General features: G+C 39.1%; 1 protein-coding gene across 7 annotated transcripts in view; it reads left to right on the top strand.

Annotated features, from left to right (window-relative positions):
* Positions 1-13,839, top strand: part of myorg (myogenesis regulating glycosidase) — a 65,306-nt gene extending 51,467 nt beyond the window's left edge. For all 7 annotated transcript variants that reach the window (XM_068031854.1, XM_068031892.1, XM_068031899.1 and 4 more), the window contains 2 exons: positions 3,077-3,170; positions 3,633-13,839. In XM_068031854.1, coding sequence (XP_067887955.1) covers positions 3,738-5,855 — 2,118 coding nt within the window. In that variant the 5' untranslated portion in view covers positions 3,077-3,170; positions 3,633-3,737 and the 3' untranslated portion in view covers positions 5,856-13,839. The remainder of the gene's footprint in view (positions 1-3,076; positions 3,171-3,632) is intronic.
* Positions 13,840-16,719: the final 2,880 nt, after the last annotated feature.

Below are 16,719 nucleotides of genomic sequence, written 5' to 3'. Positions count from 1 at the left end.
GGCAAAATTAATTTTCCTCATTCTTGGCAGGTGAGAGGCTTGCCTGACAAGATATTCAAGGCTGAGGTAGACAGATTTTTGATTGACAAGCGTTATGAGGAGTAGGCAGGAAAGTGGAGTAAAGGCCACAATCCGATCAGCCATGATTTTATTGAATGGCAGAACAGGCTCGAGGGGCCGAATGACCTACTCCTATTTATGTTCTGTCTTGATTTTTCTGCAGCAGTTTGGTACAACTGAGTGGCTTGTTAATCCATTTCAGAGGGCAGTTAAGTGTCAACCACATCGCTGTGGGTCTGGAGTCATAGACCGGGAAAGGATGGCAGATTTCCTTCCCTAAAGGACATTAGTGAACCAGATGGGTTTTGATGACAATGTAGTAGTTTCATGGTCACCATTACTGAGGCTATCTTTTAATTCCAGATTTATTAATTAAAATTAAATTTAAATTTCGCCAGCTACTGTGTCCTCCATTAGTTAGGGCCTCTGGGTTACTAGTCAGTAACATTACCACTACGCCAATGTATTTGTCAGATCAAAAACATTTTTTTAATGAGTAAATGTATTTTTTTTGTGTTCTTTTAAATGTTGCTACTAGCTGTATACGCTGATCTAAGTGAAGACAAACACTTTTGTCTGAAAGCAATGTGAAGAAGTTATTTTTAAAAACTGGTTGATTTTCTGCTCGTTACTTGATCTTCAGAGGTACATGTTTTGCAACTTTGGATCTTTTCACATTTAGTCAAATATTTGACAAAATTGTAGATATGTGATGACTGGTAAGTGATTAATTGAGCCGATCATGGCATTTTGTCCAGTAGACGTGTGACACTTCAAGACCACGCTTTCAATTGTGATGTCTTTGGAAGGTGTGCCTTGGTGGATACATGTTGAGCTCAAGCTTTATATAAATAGCCAGCAGTGGTGACCAGAATTGAGGTATATCCAACAGAAATTTAGTTCCTGATCTCAGTTGCACTGCTGTGGAGGAATGCTGAACAAAACCACTGCTTCCCTGGGTGGGGGATATAAGAGTCATTGTCACACATGATGTTCTGGTAAACATTCTTGTGTTCAGTCCCAGGGCAGCCGATTATGAAAGGATTGGGTCACGCACGTTTTTGACTGGAGGAGTGTAGCAGGAGAAGACTTATGAAGGAGAGCAAACACTTTCTTTTTTTAAATAGCAGTTCACTTTCATAATATTTGAAGTACATAGATGGACTTGTTTTATTAGTATTAAATAAAATTTATTCATAATGTGCTTGCTTACTTTATTGGTAGTATGTGTTAAGTGGATGCACTTTAAACTTGTGATGCAGACACAATTTAACGGATCCCAACCTGTTAGTTGAGTTCTGAGTTCCCTACGTTTGCCAGTAAATTACTAGATTTAAAAAGTAAACCAGAACAGAAGTGACTTCATCTGTGGGACTGCAGAAGACTTCAGATAACTATTTAATACCCTGCCTGTACTGAATTTCCACCTGCTTTGCTAATCTCCCCACTCTGCGCCATGACTTGTTTGCTGGTGCCATTAGTATTTATTTGGCCCTGCTCAGAGTCCTCATTTTTCCTACAGAAAGCGAGAGCTTCCTTTCAGTTTGAGGGCATAGGTTGCTCTGGTTCCATTCTTATCTATTCAGTTGTAGCCAGAGAATTTACCTGCAATGGCTTCTCTTCCTACTCCCTCACCATTACCTCTGGTGTCCCCCAAGAATCTATCCTTGGTCATCTACGTGCTGCCCCTCGGCGCATCATCTGAAAACACAGTGTTAGTTTCACACGTATGTTGACGACGCCCAGCCCGACCTCACCATTACCTCTCCAATCCTCCACTGTCGCTAAATTATCAGACTGCTTGTCCGACATTCAGTACTGAATGTTTCCTCCAATTAAAAATTGGGAAGACTGAAGCCATTGTCTTTGGTCCCCACCACAAATTCCATTCTCTAGTCACTGATTCCATCCCTTTCCCTAGTAATTGTCAGAGGCTGAACCAGACTATTCGCAATCTTGGTGTCATATTTAACACCCAACTGCGCCATCGCTCAGACTGCCTATTTCCACCTCCATAATATTGTCCGACTTGGCTCCTGCCCCAGCTCATCTGCTGCTGAAACCCTCATCCATGCGGTTGTTACCTCTAGATTTTACTATTCCAACACTCTTGTGGTTGGTCTTCCATTTTCTACCCTTCATAAACTTGAGGTCATCCAAAGCTCTGCTGCTCGTATCCTAACTTGCAGCAGTCCTGTTCACCCATCCCTTGCGTTCGCTGACCTACATTGGCTTCCAGTTAAAGTCTTGATTTTAAAATTCTCATCCTTGTTTTCAAATACCTCCATGGCCTCACCCCTCCCTATCTCTAATCTCCTCTAGCCCTACAACCCTCTGCACTCTGCAGATATCTGCACTCATCCAATTCTGGTGTCTTGAGCATCTCTGATTTTAATCGCTTCACCATTGATGACTGTGCCTTTGACTGCCCAGGCTCTAAGCTCTGGAATTTCCTCACTGAACCTTTTCACCTCTCTTTGCTCCTTTAAGACTCTCCTTAAAACCTATGTCTTTGACCAAGCTTTTGGTCATCTGCTCTAATATCTCATGTCGCTTGGTGTCAAGTTTTGTTTGATAACGCTCATATTAAGCACCTTGGTACACTTTTTACTACAGTAAAGACATATAAATACAAGTTGTTGGGCACTCCTGTTTTAATCTTCTTTTCCTGCCTTTCCCCTCGGATAGTCACTCCTCTTTCCTGCTCCACTGCCTGCTTTTTATGTCATGTTTCGACAAGTGAAATATTCTTGATTCATAACCATGTATTGATTTAGATTATATCAACGTATTTATAAATCACTTTCCATGCTGTTACTTGCTTTATTTCTTTCCACTTGCTTTTTCCTTCCTTTGTTCTCTGTAAGTTGTATGTATGGTATCAATGTTCCCCTTTCTTTGATAAATACTGATTTAGTTACTAGCTTTATCGTGCAGTTAATCAGTCTGTGTGTATAAAATTAACTTGGTTTGTTGAATAACTTTATTCACTGATCTGATCTTTTCACATTTACAGGCACCTGACATACCTAACCAAAGGTGTCCAATATTTTCGACAAAGTTTATTACATCATTGATTATGTCTGGAATACAGGTTTTCCTGTTCTGGGGTAAGATATGGATTATTACTATTTTTAAAAAATGATTTGAAGAGCAAATAGATATTTGTGGTTGCTGTTTGAGCAATAGTAGAATGCAGCAAAAGTAAATGTTGCACTTTCAATTTTAATCGGTAGGGTCAATTACTGAAGGCATCTGTAAACCTAATTGCTATAATAAGCAGTGAATCCACTTGGGGACCTGACTATGGGGATAAGCAAGATAAGCTTTAATGAAAGCTCTGCAAGCACTGAATGAAACAAATCAGGAATTTTGTTTGCTATGCTTAACCACAAGAAAATGTCCCATTTAGGTGTTTTCTCAATTGCTTCTCAAATTAAAAAACATTTTGAAATCTGGAAGCTGATTTAGTTTTTAAGTCGTTGAAAATTCATTTGAATGCAAAGTGGAAATCTGTGATTTATCAGGCTAAAGATTAAAAAGAGCTTTTTCTTCCCTCCCTTGTCAACCAGAATTCTTACACAATACTTTCTGGCTGCATACGGTAAGACGACGATAATCCATTTGTGGGACAGCTACAAAATACCAAAGACGCAGGAGTAACTGATGACAACCTTATGTCTCATAGCTACAACCGAAATCAGCTACAGCACCGAGCAGGTAGAGGAGAAAACTTACGAGTTGATGCAATGTACCAAGTCGTGCCAGGAAGTTTGCCTGCTGCGCGGGAAAAACAATCCAAAGAAGCTAAGCCATTAATTTGCACTATTTTCCTGGGCTTGGTGCTGGTAATTGCAGCAATTGTTGCATGGTGCTATTACACAGCATCACTGAAGAAATTAAATAGCTTTAAAATAGAACAGTTGGAGCTCTATAAGGATGGATTTTTCATCAGAAAAAGTGCTGACTTGGTTTTAATTGAAATGGGCTTCAAATCTGCTCCAGTTGACCTCGAGTCATGTTTTCAAGATGAAACGGGAAACTGGTTAAACTGCACAAAGTCTGGTAAAGAGGAAGTGAACTTTTTTATTGAAACCTTTAAGCCCAAAGATAGCATAACTTGCTACAACATCGAATGGAAGACTGTGGTATTGGACTCTGTTGTTGAACACTGCATGTATGGGGCAGATGGACATTGGTATGGAGGAGCAGAAACTAGCACACAGCACTGGCCTATCAAAATTTCAGGTGTAGTGGATCCTAAGCCATATGTTACAGGTGATGTGCATTCAATACGTGAAGGCTTTGGTGGAATTCTAGAAAGGTACTGGGTCTCATCTAAGTCTGTGGCCGTTCGAGTTAATGATTCAGTCCCTCTGCATATTGGTTGGAACAGCTCCGATAAAGAAGCATTCTGCCTGCATGCTCGTTACAAAGATTCCCCATTTCAACCGTCAACAGGACAACAGCCATTTGTAGAGCTGAGTTATCAAATCTGTGTTGGTTCTGATTTGAAAATTGTCCACAGATACATGGCTAAAAAACATTTCAGAAAGCCTGAGATTACACCTTCAGAAAGTATGTTCAGGTACCCTGTATGGTCCACCTGGGCTCTCTACAAAACCGAAGTGAACCAGGATAAAGTTTTGCGTTATGCAGAAAAAATTAAGAAGTATCAATTCAATTTCAGTCATATTGAAATAGATGACCAATACTCCAGTAGTTACGGCGAATTTGACTTTGACCCAGTGAAGTTTCCAAATGCTTCAGAACTACTGCAGAAGCTAAGGGTTGATGGATTCCAGGTGACATTATGGGTCCATCCCTTTGTTAATTATAATTCTCCCAATTTTGCCATAGGAATCGAAAGTTCTTATTTTGTGATGGACCCCAGTGGGCGACTTCCTGCCCTTGTGGAATGGTGGAACGGGATTGCGGCAGTTTTGGACTTCACCAATCCTGAAACTACAGATTGGTTTCAGAAAAGATTGGAACACTTGAGGTCAAAGTATGGGATTGTGTCTTTTAAATTTGATGCGGGTGAGACCAGTTACCTTCCTGCAGAGTTTAGCACTCACAAGCCTTTGTCTGATCCCAGCATGTTTAGTAAACTATATGCGGAAACTGCAGCTTTGTACTGCAAGCTGGCTGAAGTGAGGGTAGGATATCATACCCAGATGCTCCCTTGTTTTGTCCGCATGATCGACCGTGATTCTGTTTGGGGTTACGAGCTTGGTTTAAAGTCTCTGATTCCAACTGCCCTCACCATGAGTATTTTGGGATACCATTTCATATTGCCTGATATGATTGGAGGAAATGTTTATCCAAATAAAACTGACGGCTCTGATGAGATCCCAGACCGCGAGCTTTATATACGCTGGCTTGAACTATCAGCTTTTCTTCCAGCCATGCAGTTTTCCATTCCTCCTTGGCTATATGATGGTGAGGTTTTGAAGATTGCACATAAATTTACACAGCTTCGAGAAAGTTTAGTTGTGCCCCTTATCCTCCGACTCGCGGAGGAAACTACTAAGACAGGTAATCCAATCATAAGGCCCCTCTGGTGGATTGCTCCAGGTGACAAAGTGGCACAAAAGATAGACACACAGTTTCTAATTGGAGATTATCTTATGGTCGCCCCCATTCTAGAAAAAGGTAAAGAAGCAAGAGACATCTACCTTCCTGATGGTAAATGGCAGAGTTTCAATGGAGGCCTTTTTGATAAAACACCAGTTCTCCTAACAGACTTTGCGGTTGATCTTGATGAAGTGGCCTATTTTATCAGAATGTTCTGATTTATTTTTTTCCTTTTTAATTTAGAGTAATTCAGATAACTAGTTAAACAGAATTTTGTTCTTCCAGATGGATTACAGAGCCAGTGTCAGCACCTGTGTTCAAACATATTTAGTTCTAGGATTATCCAAAAGCAGGCATGCTAGTATTATACTTGGTGTACTTCAACTTTTAAAAAAAAACTGGAGATTTTTAAAATGTCTCTTTCCCTAACCAAACCAGATACTGCTTTTTTTTTTAAAGGAGTAGTCACTCCCAAACTGATAAAGAAAATAGGTGAAAATAAAACTGAATGAAAGCATAAGTTTTTTTTAAATGGTTCATTTAAAAAAAGACATACGTTTCTGTTAAGAATCAGGTGGGCTGCCGGAGAGATGACAGGAAATTTAAAAAAATCCAGGGCTGGTGTTTTCTTTTTGCAAACTAAATACAGTCCTGAATCTTTTTTTTGGTGAGCCATGGATCAAGGAGAACATTCTGTTTTATGTACTTAAATAATTTGAACAAGATATAGAGGCAGTTAAGCCAAAATTTGCTGTTGCCAAATTAGGGGGCATGGTAAACTGGAAGAAAGCATTCAGAAGAGACTAAAGGAAAACATAGATTTGGGGGATGGGGAAATGTGTGGCAAATGCAGTTCAGTGTACATAAATTAGAAGTAATGCATTTGGGGGGAAAGGCAGAGAATGGTAAAACTTGATATTACAGGTCTTTGAAAACAGAATTACAAATGAAGGAAGACACTACAATTGACATGAGATTCTAGCTTTTATATATGGAAATTGGATGCAAAAACAATCAAGTGATACTGAATCTGAATGAAGCATTGGTTGGGCTACAGTTGCAATTCTGTGTGTAGTTTTGGGTACCCTATTGTAAACTAATACCAAAGCTGAGGGAAAGGTGCAATGTAGCTTTGCTAAGATGATGCTGAGGGTATAGTTGTGAGAGATATAGAAAACTAGGTCTGTGTTCACTGGAGCAGAGACAGTTATGGAGGAATCTAGCCCATGTGTTAAATTCTGAAAAGGTTGAGGGGATATAATGAAAAATAATTAATGCTGGTTAAGTCAGTGATAATAGGATATAAGCTCAGCATTGATAATGGAAGCAGAAATCAAAGGTTAGAAGAACTGTTCTCACGCACAAAGTTATTAGAAAATGGAATGTATTCCCACAGTGGCTTTGAAGCTGGGTGAATTATGTAATTTAAAAAGAGGGTATAAGGAAAGAGTGGAGAAATAGGATTAGAGTAGATGGTAACAGTTGGGGGGAACCAGCATCGTAGGTGTAATGGGTTGAATGACCTTTCCCTTACTGCCATTTTCAATGTTTCTATAGTAGTTGTTGTGCTCCCAAATTACGGTAGCAAAATTCTGAGTTTTACAGCATGGTTTTGGTGTTTGGAATTTAGTTTTAAAAACTATTCAAGCCATATGACGTGAACAAGTCAGCACAACCTTCCCCAGCATAACTGTTAACTGCAACAAAATTTAAGGTGCAACTTGCCTTTGAGCAACTAGAGCAATCATTGAAGTGATAATAAACATAAGGTGTAAAACAAAATATGCAACAATATGGCACTGTTAGTAAGCGAAAGTAAAATTGGGTGACACAGTTCACTGAAAGACATTTGAAACGTAAGGAATACCAACTTAGATCATAATGCAAGGAAGCAAGAGGCAGTAAAGTTCTAAATTCTTTGAATACATCAATGAAACAGAACACCTGTAAACCACCTGCAAGCTCCAGTCCAAGTCGTACACCATCCTGACTTGGAACTATATTTGCCGTTCCTTCACTGTCGTTGGTTCAAAAATCTGAAACTCCCTCCATACTAGCACTGTGGGTGTACATGCACGTGGACGGCAGCAGTTCAAGAAGGTGGTTCACCATCACCTGCTCAAGGGTGATTAGGGAAGGGCAATAAATGCTGGCCTTGCTAGCGGCACTGACATCCCAGGAAATAATTTTTTTTTTTAAAGTAAAAACAATCCAAGCAGCACTAAACATAAAGCCTATAGATAATCTTCCAACCACAATAGTTAGCAGGCTCAAGGGGCTGAATGGCTCATTCTTGTTCCTATGTAAAAACTGTATTGTTAAACTTTAATCAGATCACACATTGTGAGCCATACTCTACCCTCGTGTTTTCTCATTGCAACTATTTTCTACTGAAGCTATTTGAAACCAGAATGGAAACCAGCATTCACCATGCAAAACAAAAGGAAACTTAAACTTAAGATTGCTGCCCAAGGCCAATACAGGACAAGGTGATCACAAGAAGGACCAAGTCAATAAACTGAATGCTGATGTGAAACTAGAAATCTTCTAATGTCATGATGACCCTGACCTTTTCCTCCCCTCTATGTAAATATATCTAACATTGGGCAGGATAAAACAGGCTCAAAAAGCACCTCCTTTCAAGTCAACAACCCCTAGCACCGTTGGTGAAGAAAATGATTTGTGATGCATTTGGAATCTAGCCACAGACTGAGTAAATGTTCTAAGAAACTTAAACTTGCAAATGTTTGTGGTAGCATCTAACTTAATAAGTCAGAATATTAGAAATCTGAGACTGTGTTTTTCCTGACCTAAAAAAGGTTTCAAAACAGTTTATCTTTTCACTACGTAAACGTCATTAAAAACCATTTGATTCTGTTGGTTCACAAGATATTGATTTTTTAAAAAGTCCTGTTGAATGCTGACTGTTGTAGTTTTGGCAACAATACTGTTACTTAAATCTTTTTACTTATGGTCGCATTGAGTTCTTTTTAACAGGTGAGAAATTGATTGCAATCTCAATTCAGCACAACACTCCTGCCAAAATAAAATTCAGGACATGTTGCCTCGCTACAACTGCGACAGCATCCAAAGGATGTGGAAGGGATATGATTGATCCTGGGTATAATTCAAGGCATTAAATTTTTGCTGTACCTCCCCAATAAAAGACACTGTAGTTGCAACAAAATGACTGCTTACGAGCTATGTGTCCAGTACATGTTGACTGTTGTTAATTCAGTCATTTTTTTTGCTTAAAACATTCAAATTATCCAGCAATTCAAATTAAGCAATCTAACACAACACAGTGAAAACTTAAAGGAAACAGGAACAATTTAAAATAAAAAGGCTGTAAAACATCCGAACAGCTATTGAAATGCATGTATCAAAATTTGAGTATTCTAAAGCCATGCAATGCAAATTTGACATTTTGCAAAATATTTAGTGATTTTAGTCTGCTTCCTGCCATCAGCACAATTCATAAAACTGTTTAGTGCAGAGAAAAGTTCCATCAGGTTTAGTTGTCGACCACTTCTTGTGCAGTGTGTCAGCACTGGATTCCATGTCCATGGTGGAGCTGGGTACCTCTACCTCCATCTGCTTGTTGCACCCACTGACTTGGGCCTCATTTCTCTTGCCCGCACTCGCAGTCGCATATGCCCACAAGGCATCAAACGTTTCCACATCGGTGAGTAATTCCTCATTGAGAGTGTTAATGAATTCACAATCTACGTCGCTGGCCATCCCAACAGTGATGTCATGAGCTGAGGTTTCCTTTTTGAGTCAGTCTGTCTGGGATCCTTGCCTATCGGATGCAGCAGCTCCCCCTTCTGATGGGAGGAATTTACAATGCTGAAAGCTGTTGGGTAGTGAGTAGTGAGTTCTGCTTTCAGCTTCTCCTATGATGAATGTATCATTTGGATTGTTTGCAGATGAACAAAAGAAGTAGCAGGCCACTTTGATTTACACCAAATATTTAAGGTAGTTTCATAACATAAATCATGTCAGCATCTAATGGCTGGATCACAGGCATGCTTGGTAAAAATATTAACTGTCAGATCTAATCAATCATTGTCAATCGTTAAGATGACTTCTCTGCATTGTGATACTATGCGTTTGCCAAATGATGCAGCAACTCTTCCAAAAGCACGCCAGTTATCCATGTCTCTTTCTGTCAGTTACAGGCCTAGTATCAAGATCATGAAGATAATGAGACATTGTTTAACTGGTGTATAGTGTACATGTACAGGAGCGGGCACTGTAGTTTTACTTGAGCTTAACTGAGAGGTTTTAATTGGTGTATAGTGTGCATGTGCAAATGTTGGAATTCCTGATCCCCAGTTGTGCTTACACAAACCATGATTAGAATTCACTGCATGATTTATTTTTTATTCAAGCACTTTTCGTTGATGAAAGCTCTGTGGTGGGACAGATGTTAAATTCCTGTGCCACACTTTTCTTAATTTCCCAAGATTACTGTTTCACATATTTGGTCTTATATTTTTCCTCAATGATATACCTTTATTCAGCCATGCTCTTGAATTGCTTGCAAACCACTCCCAATCTCCATTCATTGGTGCACTGCACTGAGTGGTGAAGGACTTCTACAATAACTTGCATTTATATAGGGCTTGTAACATAGTAAAATATCCTAAGGCACTTCACTGGAGCGTTATTCAAGAAAATTTGACACCAAGCCACATACGGAGCTATTAGGTTGAATACCAAAAGCTTGGTCAAAGAGGTAAGTTTTTAGGACTGTCTTAAAGAAGGAAAGAGAGGAAAAGAGGTTTCGGGAGGCAAGACACCTGATGTTGATCCTGGGGCTGAATTTGAATGAAGCAGCAGATTACTTTGTTCAGGATTCACTTGTGGAGTTTTGAATTAACCAGCGATGCTGACTGAGATTTTCCAGCATTTTTGCTTTTGATTTGAATTAAAGCAACAAATTTTCAATGCATTTTAATTCAGATTAAGCAACTTTGAATTATGAGGGGTGCACTAAAGCAAAGTAAATTGTTTGGAATTAGATGTTTATGTAACTCATGAAGGTGGCTTTCCAATCTCATTGAAGTCTTTGTTGTGGATCTGATATAGAGTCAATCTGCAAAATGAACCTACTATTTAAACATCTCGTATGTAATCTTGTAGCTCTTACAGTTGTAACAATAATCTGTGCTGGTACTATAAACTCAATTCAGTGTTACAGTAAATCAATGAAAAAATCAGTTTACTTTATTCAGAAGACTCTTTTCTCTAAGAATACAGAAACTTTTTGGTGCACCAAAGCAATCTAATCCTAAGTATGGCATCATTAACATGGTGTTACGACCGAGGCGGGAGCAATGCACTGTCAATTTTGTCCTATCACTCCACAGGTCACAGCATATTCTTAAAGTTTTCCCACCTAATCAGAAAACGGCCAAATTAAACACTTTATTAACCCCCAGAATAAAATACACCAAACCAGGTCTCTTTAGACAATAACAAATTAACTATTTATTAAAAAAACTAAATCTTAAACACTATATTAAGATAAACTTATGTCTGAAGACCTTTTATAACTTATTTAGTCTAAGCCTCCCCATGCACGCGCGCACACATTCAAAAACTAACAATGGTTAACCGTTTTTAAAAAAAATAGTATTTCTTAGGAATAAATTAAGTAGCTGGGTTGTAGGTCCTGGTAAGTTACATTTCTGGTTGATGAGGTAGAGTACCAGATGCCACTCTAAGTCTCCAGGTGAATTCGATGAAACAGTTTTTAATAGATAGGCATTCAAAGTATTTCAGCTGCAACAGGTGTCACACAGTTCTTTCAACGAGAAGCACAGCAATAGGTCTACTTGGATTTTTAAATTGGCAGTCTTTTGGTAAAAACATTACTGAGAATTCCAGAAAATGCAAAGGTAATAGAGAGAATTGTTCTTTCTTCAGGGGATTTTTCCTCCTTAGGCAAACACTGTAGATTTTCTCTGCTGAGAAATAGACAGCTTTTCAGTGTACAGTACGCTTCATTTTCCTCCAGTTCAAATAGTTTTAGCCAGTTTTTACACTGTTAAAAGTTACAATACACCATGTGACTTCTCCTGCTGTGGCCCAGGAACAGGTGCAGCTGGCAAACTGTGCCCCCCCCCCCCCTTTAGTTTTTAAAGACACACTGTTTAAAAACAGAGTCTTAAAGGCACATTTTTTAAACAAAGAGAAAAAAAGTTCTGTGTCAATGGTACCAGAAATGTCCTCAGCATTCTGCTGATGTGCTTTCCTGAACGAGTGTATGCATTGTGATAGAATGGGGGAGCAGGTTAGATCAGGGACAGAAATATTCTAAAAGGCTAAGCCACCACTTGTTGCAGAAGCAAGTTCCCTGCCGCTATCTTGGCTACGGAATGGTATCTATTCTGTGGGAGGGTCTTTTCAGCTTGTTAGAGTCATGCTTTAGAGAACAATCTTAGGAGCTTTTTGTTTTTTTTCACACAAAAAAATACCCATTAGTCTCCTGAATGACCTACTGGTAGTTTTGCACCACGTAAGGTTCCAGGTTTGAGCAACCTGATTTCAACCAGGGTAACCATTGAAATGTTACAGGTTACTTCAGTACTAGATGATGATTGTGGGGGGTGGGGACAGAGGGAAAAGGAAAATCACAGTTTCCACTTCTGACCACTGGTGACTGCTGCTAGAGGATGTGGCTCAGCTGTCATGCCCTCCGTGAACAGTTGATTTACTCTCACTGGATGAGGGAACAGAAGACTGCTCGTGCCTTTGGAACTACAGTCAGTAAGTGTCTATGCCTTCAGGAGAGACAGGGAGATAGGATGTAACATTTTCAGTTTAAAGTCAATTTTTAACTTCATGGGAAATGTAAAGTTCTAGGGGATACAAATTCCTAAATTGTTTTTCACAAGCCTGTTGCACTGTACTTTGCCCTGCCACAGGTTAGAGTCTTTTCCAATTTGGAGGTTTTAAGTACCGTCTTCCCTTTTTGGCTTACTGTAGATCCATTCATCAACCAGCAACTTTCTTAATCTATATGACTCAGTATCATAGTCTTCCACTGGTCCATTAGAACAACACTGGTAGGTCTTAATAAATCTATTAAGAAATATGTCATATTTGGAGCTTTATATAAACCAGTAAATTGATGTTAAATGCCTGTGGTTGCATAAATGTTTTAAATATATAATCTGTTTTATTGGGTTTGTGTCCAAGTTGTCTGATTGGCATAAACTATGTGTGCTTTTTGTTTTAACCTTTTTATAGGAGCATTATTGTTTTTTTTCTTTAAGGTTTAGAGACTTGCATAGATATGGAATCTTGAGATCCCAATTTTGAACTCTAATATTGTGTGATCATGTAGATTTGCTTCTCCGAAACAGCATTGACAAAGGTATAAAGAATGAAAGATGGTAGCACAAATGTACTGTTTGCTAAAGTCAGTAGACAGTGGCTGCAATGTTGCTGCAGTAGAGAAGTTTATTTGCACAGCAATGACCAATGAAACACAACTTGCTGCTTTTGTTCCTTGAGAGTTGAACTTTTTGTTCACTGTGAGAGATGATGCAAGTTGAAGACTAGCACTTAAATGCCTTAAAAGCAAAGATAAAACTATTTTCAGCAACTTCAGATGTAGAGAAAAGCACAATTCTGAATGTATTCTAAATGTACATACAATAATTTCAATCACTAAGAAAACTCTGATTTTCTATGAATGGAAAAGCTCACTGTATTTGGTTAGACATGGTAACGTTTTAGCCAAAATTTAGGAACAATAGACCTTATTTGTGTCCATTTTATAGGTGTAAAACGGGTGCCCTGAAGCCCAATCCTTTGCCCCAAGGACACCTGAAAAATGTCTGACCCAAACTTGGGTCAGTCACCTAAATAAGATGTTGGGTCCATTACATATGCAAATAAGAGTCTTGACATCTGTTTTAGGTCCTCTTGCCCAAATTGGACTACAGTGAGCGAGCCAGGAGTCAGACTTGTTATTTGCAAACAAGAAATTGTTTTGCTGTGCACAAATTCTGGATGATTGGCTCTTTTTAAGGTAGCATATTACAGTAAACACATTGTGTTACTGCAGAAAGAAAATGGTGTAAAGTGCTAGTTTTTGTGTTAATATGTTTATGGATTTTTCATTGCTGTGTACAGAGGAAAATAATGTAAAGTTAATTTTGTTTAAATAAATATTTATGGACTTTTCATTGCTGTGTATCAATATATTTTTGTATCTATTAATATACAAATGTTCAAAATGATTTTCTGATTAGTCTCACTAACCAATGTGACTGATGATGTGGATAGTATGAACCTAATAATCTGAGCAACCCATTCCACAACAAACACACAAAACAGCCAGTACATTTCCAGACCAAAGAGCTAAATGTTTAATAAGTCAATATTTAAAATCAAATTCTAACTGAAATTTAACTAAGTTGAAAGTTTTATGAAAGTGATTGTTTTGTTGAAAAATATTTATAAAGGAATTAATAGTTAAACTGAATAAGTTTTTAATCAAGAGGGCACTGAAAGAACTAATTTGGCAACAGTGTGCTGGTTGTCACATGACTCAGTTTGGAGATCGGCAGGAACCCTAGTAACGGGCAGAGAAGTCACGAGCGTTCCTTTGATCGAACAGGCCCAGCAGCATATCTGGGAGGGCAGAAAAGTGACCGGTTGAGTGTGAGTGTGTTTGACCTTCCAGAGTGAGAAAAAGTCAAGTCTGCTGAAGGAGGAGAGAATTCCAAGGAAGAACAGAAAACTACAACCCAGCTCGCTTTCTAGCAATTCTCTAAAAGTCTCTGAGAAGTCCGTTGTGTCAATTTATCTTGCCTGCTAAAAATAATTCTCAATACTGCCTGGAGAACTGTTCTAAGGGGGATCTCGGTGGCCTGTCTGCGTGTGCTCGGAGGTTGGACTGTGTGCCAGTTTTGGTGCAGCATGTCTCATCTACTGTTTTCTTCAGGGGTGGGCAAGTGATCTGCCCAGGTGTTTTTTTTTGTCTGTAACAGAGCTCTGATCCAAAAATCCCTTTATTTTTTCTGTTAATCGGTGTATATGTGCGTGCGTGAGTGAGTGTGAAGGGGCTAAGGTAAAAAGGGACTTAAAAATTTGGTTAAGGTAAAAAAGGGGACTTTAAAATTTAATGTTGGGACTTCAAAAATTTTATTCTGTGCGTTTATGTTTTACTTCATGACTAGTTAAAACTTGTTTTATAATCTGATAATTTTGTTCAGTAAAGAAACCTGGTTAGCATGTTCTATTCATGGAAAAATAGAGTATTTGATTGACTATATTGATAAGTGGGAAAATTTAAAATATATGTTGTGACCTGTGAAGAAGTGGAACTGAATTAACTGTGCACTCCTCCCACCTCAGTGGTAATAAAAGTTTGAACCTGATTAATAACTGGAACATTGGTCAAATGTAGGTTAAATATATTAGCAAATTCAATCGGAGATGTCAACTGTTTGAAGGCTTTTCAATTCCAATTTTTTAAAAATAACCTTCTGTAAGCTTAAAGTATTACAAATTTCCTAAATTAATACTTACACACAAGGTATTTGTAACATTTTCAAAATATTTTGTATAATAGTTGGAATTGTTAAATTGATCAAGTTGGATTGATTGAGAACTCTTCCCACCTCTATTAAAGTTATAGATCCATCCTGGGATATAATCCACAAGCAATGGGCAGCCTATTGGTTCCAGAGAGCCTGGACAGTGAGTGAGTGCAGAATTTTCAACATTGGAAGCCATAATAACTGAGCTCACACTTGTGCACTTTCCATCAAGGATTGTTGAATATTCTTCAAAAACTCTGGCTCGTTTTTCTTCCCCTCAACCCTTGTCTTGGGTACTGCGATCAATAGTATCACCTCAACTACTGACTAACTTAACTCAGTACAGACCAGGGATCAAAATTGGACCTGCTGGCCTGTACCACAACAGATGCTGCATTTATTTTCTACACCATCAGGAGAGCTATATTATTCCTTTTATTACATTCCCATGTCCATAGACATAAGAAATATGAGAAACCATTGAGCATTTTGTATACTTTATTCAAAGTGATTATTGACAACGCAGCTGGCAGTTGACGTCATCAGACTGCGCACAATGGCTCCTACCCTCTGCGCATGCGCTGCGTTCCGCATTGCCAGGATTGGATGGTGCATGTGCAGATCACGTCATCGAGTAACGCGAGCGGGCAGAGAGCGGGGGTGGGGGGGGTGTTGGAGAGAGCGGGGTGGTGGGACAAGCCGGGGGAGGAGCGGGGAGAGTGCAGCCGAAGACCTTGGTGGCGATACACACTCCTTCCCCGCCCACTCGCTTGCTCTCTCCCTCCGGCCATTGTGCGCTGCCATGTGTTTAGGTTGCCTTTCGTGTGATTATTTTAGCAGCACCATCTTTAGTCCTGGCAGCTCCCTGACGTCTCAGACTGTGACGTTTTAGCGGCACAGGCCGCATTTGTGCATGTGTCACTGCAGCGCCACCTAGTGGTAGTGTTGTCAGCAAACTTTATTTAGGTTGCCTGACATGAAGGAATTCCCAAATTACAATCTTGTTTCTGACTTGACAAATGAGTCTCCTAGCAGAGAAGCTATACACGGTTGACTTCATATGGAGAATCCGCACTAGCGATGAAAAACAAATTGGTATCAACGCATCTCTAGCAGAAATATTTCTTGTGTGTGGAGCACAGCAACAGGAAAAAGAATTAGTTCATTGTAAACAGGACATTTTTTGCTTTGCACCACTGGTCCTTAACATAATTTTATTACTGAAAAATTGGCTTTTTAATCCCATCTTTGCCAATGGTGGGAGCATTGGGTGCTTGCATTGTGGCACTGTATCAAATTGGGCAAAATCGGTTCATTAAAAACTGACCTGAAAAAGTTATTTAAATTATTTAGATACATTTGTATTTTTTTAATTTTGGAGGGATAAAGGGAATTTCACTGTGTCTCTTCCTGTGCATTCCTGCACGAGTGTTGGTTGATACTGATACTAAACCACTGATTTCTGTGAAGTTCCCAGTGGTGCAGTGCCACAAGGGCAAGAGTGGATCACAGAATGGAA

The sequence above is a fragment of the Heterodontus francisci genome, chromosome 1 (assembly GCF_036365525.1).
Source record: "Heterodontus francisci isolate sHetFra1 chromosome 1, sHetFra1.hap1, whole genome shotgun sequence".
In the NCBI taxonomy this organism is placed as follows: Eukaryota; Metazoa; Chordata; class Chondrichthyes; order Heterodontiformes; family Heterodontidae; genus Heterodontus; species Heterodontus francisci.
Note: the sequence above shows the minus strand (reverse complement) of the source record. Positions and strands in the feature narration are given on the sequence as shown.